This window comes from Choloepus didactylus, chromosome 4 (assembly GCF_015220235.1).
Source record: "Choloepus didactylus isolate mChoDid1 chromosome 4, mChoDid1.pri, whole genome shotgun sequence".
Classification (NCBI taxonomy): Eukaryota; Metazoa; Chordata; class Mammalia; order Pilosa; family Megalonychidae; genus Choloepus; species Choloepus didactylus.
The window spans coordinates 1,807,481-1,816,138 of NC_051310.1; the positions used below are offsets into that span (position 1 = coordinate 1,807,481).

At 65.3% G+C, this 8,658-nt stretch overlaps 1 protein-coding gene across 1 annotated transcript in view; it reads right to left on the reverse strand.

Annotated features, from left to right (window-relative positions):
- Positions 1–1,842: 1,842 nt before the first annotated feature.
- Positions 1,843–8,658, reverse strand: part of PACS2 (phosphofurin acidic cluster sorting protein 2) — a 68,438-nt gene continuing 61,622 nt past the window's right edge. Inside the window, exons 9-16 of the mRNA XM_037831617.1 lie at positions 8,350–8,496; positions 7,414–7,973; positions 6,938–7,272; positions 5,741–5,783; positions 5,503–5,638; positions 4,294–4,517; positions 3,980–4,093; positions 1,843–2,688 (exon numbers count right to left, since the gene is read on the reverse strand). Of these exons, the coding sequence (XP_037687545.1) occupies positions 2,570–2,688; positions 3,980–4,093; positions 4,294–4,517; positions 5,503–5,638; positions 5,741–5,783; positions 6,938–7,272; positions 7,414–7,973; positions 8,350–8,496 (1,678 nt within the window). The 3' untranslated portion in view covers positions 1,843–2,569. The remainder of the gene's footprint in view (positions 2,689–3,979; positions 4,094–4,293; positions 4,518–5,502; positions 5,639–5,740; positions 5,784–6,937; positions 7,273–7,413; positions 7,974–8,349; positions 8,497–8,658) is intronic.

Sequence of the window (8,658 nt, forward strand, 5' to 3'; positions counted from 1 at the left end):
GCGCACCCCTGCACCACGGGGCGGCGGCCGGGCCAGGGGCGCCTGGCCTTCCGCGCCATCCTTCCCTCGTGTCTTCAGAGCAGCTCCCTGAGGTAGGCGGGGAGAGGCTACCAGCCCCGTTTAACCGATGGAGAAACTGAGGCACAGAGGGGTGGATGCAACCCAGGTCCGACCTCCAGAACTTTTCCAGCAGAGCAGGGTGCCTGGGGGCAGCAGGCCTAGGGGGGGCAGCTGGGGCACCCCCGCTGCTGGGTGGAGGGCTCTGTCCACTCGCCCCTCGTGCAAACAGGGGCATCGGTGGGACCGGATGGGGAGAGGACTGGCCAGCCCATCCCTCTGAAACCACCCAACTGCGGGAAGCTAAGCCAGGGCACCCCCACCTTCATCTGTGTCCCACTGAGTCTGACCTTTGGGGAAAAACTAGACAAGGGGGTGGGGACAGACCAGGAAGCTGAGGCCCTTTCCTGAGGGCAGTGCAAGAAGACATCAGCCCAGCGGCCTGCACCTTGCCCTGGGCCCCTCCAGAGACCTTGACTGGCCAGAGCAGGGGACTTGGAGCAAAGTTCTGGTGGCACTAGGGGGAGGTCACACCCCCTGTATTTCCACGTGGGGCCACCCCCCAACACCAGTCCCTACCTTGACCTCCAGTGAACCCCAGGGCCCTGTGGGGTCAGGCCATCTCAGGGATCTGCAGGTGTGGGGGACATGGGGGGGCTCAGTGAGGCCCACCCCAGCTAGACCCACAGACTGTGTGGGAAACAGGGTGCCCCCAGGGCAGGACTGCTCGCAGCCCCCACCCCCCATCACATGGGGGTGGGGTGGACACCACCTTGCCAAAGCTACCTGCCTCTCCGGCCCCTAACATGGCACCTCTGCTCAGGCCAGCAGCTGCCAGGCAGGCCACGGTCACCCCATGTGGACCCTCCTCCACAGGAGACAGGAGCCATGGAGGGTTCGCGTTTCCAAGTGACGAGGCACCAGGCTCTGCCTCCAGGGCTGCCGTGGGGGGCTGCACACACCTGAAAGCAGGATCCAAAGCCCAGGGGTGACCGTCCATTACCCGAGGAGGGTGGCCCCCCGCTGGCACATGGCCTGCACCCTGGAAGAGGGGGCAGCTCACAGCCTGTCCCCCTGAGCAGCGTGCCCTGGCCACACCCCCGGAGCCAAGTTACACGGGCTCTTCTCAGACCAGGAGTGCGGGGGGAGGGGGGCCAAGGCCCTGCTGGCCCACAAGGTACACGTGCAGTGCATCAGGTGGAGGGCCTGCCTGCAGGGTGGGGAAGGGCAGGGCAGGGCCACTAGCAGGGCAGGACCCCAACACACAACCTCGCTCAGAGCAGCTAGGGGAGACCTGCAGCTCCAGCTGGGCCACCTGCCGGAGGCTGCTGTGACCATGTGATTGCTGCAGGTGAGACACACACCCGGCCACCTGTGCCCACCTCACACCCTGAATCTCAACCCAGACATGCCACATGGCCATCGCTGGGTCCTGCCCCATGCCAGAGGGGTCTGAGCCAGCTCTGGACACTTGCAGCCTGAACCCACCGAGCCAAGCAGGCGGTGGGGAGCAGAACCAGGGGTGCAGGAGGAGCCAGAGCAGGCTGGAGGTGAGGGAGGGCAGGTGCGAGCAGAGCCCCTGGCCCCAGACCAACCACAACAGTCTCTGCCCACGGACCCCAAGGCCACCACACTGGCAAGTCTGGAGCGGCTAGAGAGCCACGCAGAAGTGTAGCAGTGCTTTCCCAGAGGAGCCACGGGAGAGTGCCCGAGGGCATGAGGGGGCATCTTGCTGGCTCTGCCCTCACCGAGGGGGCTGCTGGGACTTCAGAAGAGCAACACCTGTTTGGCAGCCACATCATAACATGTATTTAAAAGCATTAAAAACATCTGCTACTATAAAATCTCCGCAGCAAGGTGGGAGTGCCGGGAACCACGGGTGGGAGGCCCTGGGGAAGGCGTCTAGGAGAGTCTGGCCCGGTGCTGGGCAGCCCCTCTCCTTCAGATTCCACCCCAGGGTTTTCTCCAACAGGAAGGCTGAGCGGGCGAGGCCTCCATCTCCCAGGACAGGCCCCAACCGGGACCGTGCCTCGGCCACTGAGATCTTTGGCTTGCATGAGCAGCCCCTCACCTGTGCAGCCAGATGTGTATCTGTGGCACCTCCTGCATTACCCTCTGGCTACCTGAGGACGCACAGGCCTCGTTTCCAGGGAGGAAAGGATGCTGAGGCGAGACCCCCTCTCGCCTGGGGGCTCTGAAGACCAAACCCACCTCCCGTGATTCTGCATGCTCAACACTGCCCATTCTGCCCTCCAGCCCGGCCTCTGAGCACCCCTGCCGGAACATTCTGGTTAATAGGCTCAGCTCTCAGCTCGGGAGCCGCCGTTAGTTTTCAGCGTGTAAGTACGTTCATACTTAAGCCTGTTTCGCTTTGTGTTTTAAAAGTCTGTTTCTGTAGTAAACTGAAATGTTAACACAAAAACAACTGGGACTCTTGTGAGGCGGTGATCCAGGGGGCGGGCAGCGGGCCTCGGCCGTCGTCTGCAGGCTCGCCCCTGAGGGCGGGCAGAAGCTAGAAGGTGGACTTGGAGTGTCCAAAGATGCAGATGGGGAAGTGCTTGACGTGGGATGACCACTGAGCAGCCAGCTGGAAGAACTTGACGTCATTCCATTCCACCCCGTCGATGAGAACTGGGGGGACACGAGAGCACCTCACTGCCTGGCCCGGCTCCCAGGCACCCCGCTCAGCGTCCGCCTGGCCAGCAGGAGGCCAGCAAACCGCGCTGCCCGGGCCCACTCTCTGTAGGGGGAGCCCGAGGCCAGAGGGACCGGGGCAGCCCTGGGGACACACGGTCTCCAGTAGGGAAGCCCGAGATGCGCCCGCCACCGTCCCACCACTGGAAGCCTGGAGCAGGGGGCTGCGGTGGGGCAGGCGTTACCTGGCAGTGAGCCCACTGCTGCTGAGGTACCCTCACCCCAGCCCCACACCTGCCTCCTTAGGTTCTGAAATAGACACCACTGGCAACCCAAATTTAAAATCCCCTCCACTTCAAAGCCCCCAAAAGAGGAAAACAGAGGTAGAGTTCAACCATTGCAGTCGATCGACTGGAGCTTATAAAAAGAGAAAAATAGGTGAGCATTGCTTATTCTGAATCAACTATGGCAGAGTATCTTCTGTAAAAACACAGTTGGAAGTATGACAAATCAACCTCTTTAAAAAAATAAAAAAGATGAAAGATGGGAAAATTATGTTTTCTGCATCACCCTGTTGAGATCTGCTGAAAGTCAGAATTATGTAACATACACCTCAGAGCAAAACAAACATAAGCATTTTTTCAGGGTGAATTTAAAAAAAGCTCCAAGTTTGCTCTGGTTTAACTTCCATCTTTTACAGACAAAATCAAACAGGCATTTGCCCACACCCCACAGCGGCAGTCAAGGGGGATCAACCCGAGGTGGGGAGGGGAGAGGGAGGGGAAGGGGATGGGAGGGGGAGGGGAGGAAGGGAGGGAGGGGGAGTGGAGGACGAGAGGAGGGGAGGGGAGGGCGGGGTTACCGGCCCTGCCCCTGGACCCTCCCAGCAGCCCTCCTCTGCGAGAAGGCTGCCTTCATGCGAGGCCCCGCCCACCTCCCTCCCTGCCCCGCCCCGCTGTCATGTGAGGCCACGCCCACCTCCCTTCCTGTCCCGCCTCACTATCATGCAAGGCCCCGCCCACCTCCCTTCCTGCCCCGCTCCGCTGCCATGCGATGCCCCGCCCACCTCCCTCCCGGTCCCGCCCCGCTGTCGTGCGAGGCCACGCCCACCTCCCTCCCGGTCCCGCCCCGCTGTCATGTGAGGCCACGCCCATCTCCCTTCCTGCCCCGCCCCACTATCATGCAAGGCCCCGCCCGCCTCCCTTCCTGCCCCGCTCACCTCCCTCCCGGTCCCGCCCCGCTGTCGTGCGAGGCCACGCCCACCTCCCTCCCGGCCCCGCCCACTCACCCCGCAGCATGTTCTGCTGGTGCTTGGCGGTGCATATCAGGCGGCTGATGCCCTCGATGCACTGGCTTTTGGCCTCCAGGTCCTTTTCTTTCGTTTTCTTGGGTAAAAACATCACTAGGAGGAAAGGGGCCGTGCTGTCCTCCCACCACTCTTTCAGGGGCGCAGGGGTGTTAGCGGCAGGGCCGGGACCGGGGCAGCCTTGGCGCCCCGCTCTGCTCGCGCCCCTTCCTGCTTCGCCCTGCGGTCAGGCCCGCGCCCCTGGCTGTGCCCCTGCGCCACAGCCCCCAAGGCAGGCTCCTGGCCCTGCCCCTCACCCTTCTTGTTCTTCTCCTTGGTGACCACCGTCATGGACATGGTGGGCGTGGCCGCGGCCTCGCCGCTGCTGGGCAGCCTGCTGACCTGGAGGGACCGGAAAGTGCACTTGAGCGTGTTTTTGGCGGCGAGGTCCTTCTTCTCCGCGTCCCTCTTCTTCTCCACCGGCTGGGCCGCCGTCCAGTAATCCACCTGCAGCCCCATCAGCTCGGCACCGACGCCCTGGCTGCGGAGAGGGGGCAGCTGTGTCAGGAGCGTGGTGCCGTCCACACCCGCATCTCGGGGCGCAGGCGCTGGCACCACCCCAGGGCCGTCCTCTCGCCCTGGCTCCCTGGCACGGCCCCGCCTGGGCCTGTCTGGCTCAATGAGTCCCAATGCCCTGTTCACCCCAAAAACGTCCTGCAAAACTACCTGAGCCCTGGGCGCAGGGGGGCGGCGGCCGCACATCGGCCCGCAGGACCCGGCTATCCTGAGGCCTGCCCCCCACTCTGGGCGGAGTCTGCAAGCTCGGCACTCAGAGGAGGGGGTGTCCTCGGCCCTCCCCAGGCCTCACCCACCAAGCCTGCAGCCCAGAGCCCCCAGGCTAGCCATGGGGCTCTGAGGGCCCCTCCACCTTGCAGTTTTATTAGGAGCGGGTAGGTTCTGAAAATGAAGCCCCAGAGGCAGCCTGAGGGCGTGGCACCAGGGCTTTCCAGCCGGTTGCTTCCACTAGCATCTTCTTGGGACCCAACTACCTTCTACACCTTCTTCCCAAATCCTGATTGTAAATCCCCGGCTGGGAGCAGATGTGAATGAGGGCAGGTGGTCCCCGGGTTATGTAGTCTGGGCTTAGGAGGCCACGGCCCCCACTCGGCCCTGGGGTGGGGGCACCAGCCAGAACCTCGCTGTCCCCAGGACCTGTGGCACACACCTCCCTTCCTGGGGTGCCCCAGCAGGGCTCAGCAGGCCGAGTACCCGCTTTCTCTCCAGGGGCTCCCTCTCCCAGGACAAAGTTCCACTCCAGTCCAGCGGCCCCTCCCCTAAGGCTGCCCGAGGGCCCTGCTGACCCGTGGAGGGGGGTGGGAACTGTTCACAAGAAGGTGAAAAGTATCCCCAAAGTGTGGGGAGGGGGGAAACATGAACCCGACAGGTCAGAACTTGAGGGCTTGGGACCCCATGTCGACACAAGTAAGTGAGCACCCAGGAGCAAGGCCGAGGGGTGCGTGCCTCACCTGGGGGAGGAGAGGCCGCCCCCCACGGACGGCGAGGAGGGGGGCGTGGGCGAGGCCTCCTTGGCAGCTGGAGACATGGACGGTGGGGTGGAGGAGAGCGCGCCGGGGCCGGAGGGGGCCGCATCGTCCGAGTCGCCTGTGGGGAGGGTCGGGGTGAGCTGCGCCACGAGGAGGGTGAGGCGGGGCCACCAGCGCAGCCCCCCCCCCCCAGCGGCAGGGGCACCGCAGGTCCGCTCACCTGATGTGGCGGAGGACGGCTCCACGATGCCAACCTTCACCACCTGGGGAGCAACAAAACACCAGTGGGGCTGGGCAGCGCCAGGGCGGGCAGCAGGGCCCCCCAGGGCCGTTCAGCCCCACAGTGCCCCGGCCAAGCTCCCTGAGGCCACAGTGGGATGCCCCCCGCAGGGAGCCCCACCAGGACGCCCCACCGTCCTTGGTACTTGCTCCAGGGGGCTCAGGCACACAGGGTCTGTGACCAGCCAGGCCCAGGCATCCACCAGGCACAGGGCGCTGGTGAGAAGGTGCCCGAGAGCCGGGAGCGCGGCTGGGAGCCCAGGCCAGGCTGGCAAGGCTCCTCCAGGCCACTGGGTGCGGGCACTGGTCCAGAATCTGCGTTGGCTGGCGGGGTTATGTCCCACCTGCACTGTCCACCTGGTTGCCGCTAGCCAAACGGGGCCTTGTAAATTTAAATTTAAAACCAAAAACGCACTCCCTCAGCCACACCGGTCACATTCCAAGAGCTCAGGAGACACTGGCTGTGGTCGCTTGGACAGTGCCAGGCCCAGGAGATTCTAGGGACCAGTGTGGCTCTAGGGCACCCCACCCCACACCTTCATCAGGAGACACCCACAGTGTGCGGGAAGGCCCTGGTTACCAATGGGGAAACTGAGGCCCAGAGGCCAGTACCACCACAACTGGGCCCCCGTCAAGCCAGGGGTTTCAGCAGACACTCGGCTGGGGGCCATGCACAGGACAACCCATGACGGGAAAGGCAGGGCAGCCTCTGGGGCCTTGCGGTGGGGCATACGGAAACCGTCCGGTCCCCGAGCCGAGGGTGTGAGCAGGCTCCGTGACCCCGAGGACGCCCCTCCTGGCCTAGGGGCCGAGGGCTGGGGCTGCACTCAGGACTCTGCTCCCAGAGGACACGGGGGCAGGGACCCCACAACACTGGCCCACACACCCATCGGGCAAGGAGGACCCCGAGCCCCAAGATGTGAAGGATTTAAAGGCACATCGTCAGCTCAGATGCATGAAGAATGTTCTGGAATATCTCAAACAGCTGTCCCGCCACCCCTCCCCCCCAGAAAGGACCGACGACATGAAACACATTTCAGCAGATTGGCTCGTGTGCTGCGCAGAGAAAATCGGCCAAACAGCAGGAATGCCTGGGCAGTGCCCTGCGTTCCGAAGCCCGTGCCATGGAAGTACTCACCCCGACAAAGGGGATGAACTTCTGAGAGGATTCTTCGTCAGGGCTGAGAGCAAGGAGAACAAGGCCGTCAGCGGTGTCCGGGCACGGCCCAGGCTCGGGGGTGCGGGACCCTCTCCTGGCAGACGGCCAGCCCCAGGTGCCCCCCACACGGCACGCCCTGGGCTGGCGCTCGGACCCTCCCAGGGTGCTGGGGGCTGCTGCGTCGCTCTGCACACGGCCTTGTGAGCCCCGTCCCGCAGAGGACCCCCTGCCCCAGCCAGTGAGCTCAGGGCCCGGTGGGCAGGTCCTGCACAACCCCGGCCAGGGCCTTTCCCGCAGCGCCCAGTGCAGCCGTCACGCAGGGGCCTTGGGCGCACGGTGCGGGCAAGAGGCTCCATTGGGCGACAAGCCAGGGCCGAGCCACCACACCCCGCGCAGGCCTGTGGCCACGGGGAGCACGGCGGCTGGCTGGGGGTCTCCTCAGGGTGGAGCCCGACCCTGGGCCGTCAGAAGCGCCTCCTGAGCGCACGGAGCTGCCCTGTCCTGCAGCCTCTGCCGGCCCTTCCTCAGGGCGAGGGGTCCGGTGTCAGCCGGGACAAGGCCCCATGTCCTTCTGTCCCCCGTTCTGAACCACGGCGTCCGCGCTGGCAGGTTCGCTCCTGATGTGGGCATGAGCGGCCGCGGGCCCGAGGACAGGGCCTCTCCCCAGGGCCCCCCGAGGAGAGCGTCCGAGCTGTCGGCAGGAGGGCTGGCAGCGAGGCCGGCCTGACCCCTCCCTGGGGTGGGGGCCGTCTGCGAGCCGCACTGCCAGGGGTGCTGCAGGAAGCCCCTGAAAGCCTGAGGGGAGGGGGCTGAGCACCAGGCCTTGACCCCCAGCTCTGCCTCCTTGGGGCCCCCCAGGCCTCCCCCCACCTCAGTACGGCCCGAGGGCCTACACCCACCACCCCGCAGGCGGCCCCCGCCAGGCCACGGCTCTCGCCCGCAGGCGAAACTCCCAAGGGGCTGGTCGCCGGGTGGGGGCTGCAGCCACACACAGGAGCCGCCACCCGTCACCATCCTGAGCCCGGGGGCCCCACCCCACTAGGGCCCCCCCCACCCCCTCCTCACGCAGCCGTGGACTCTGCATCCCACAGGTCGGGGGACCCCCCACCTCGTCCTTCCTGCTGAAGGGGGCAGAGCTGGAAGGCACCTCCCCTTCCCTGTCTCACTTCAACTAATGACAACTTCCACCTCGACCAAGCACGCTGGTCCCCAGGCCCGGCTGCTGGCGGCTCTCGCCCTCCCAGCCTTGTCCTCACGGGCAGGCCGTCCTGGGGCCACGGTCCACACGGGGGTCCACCCTCCCTCTCTCGGTGGTCACTGCCTAGACCTCGCAGCGAAGCCACAGAAGGAGGTGCGGGCGGCTGTGTTCCTCGCGGGGTCACCAGGCCCACCCTGAGCAGCTGAGATCGAGCCGGCCGGCTCCAATCGCACAGTCCCCCGAGCCAGGTAGGGAGGCAGGGCCAGCAGACAAGGGTCGGCCAGGCGGGGGGACGCAGACACAGCACAGGGACACAGCCGGAACCCTCAAGCCAGGCTGCCTGCCAGGCCATGCGGACAGCACAGCAGGGGTGACACCGGTTTGCACTGGAACCTGAACTCGAACCCGGCACACAGAGGAGCTGTGAGGGCCAGCGGCTCTACGTGTGCAGCCAACAGGTGCTCAAGGGGGTGGGGCAGTCAGCGGCCCCCCCATGTGAGAC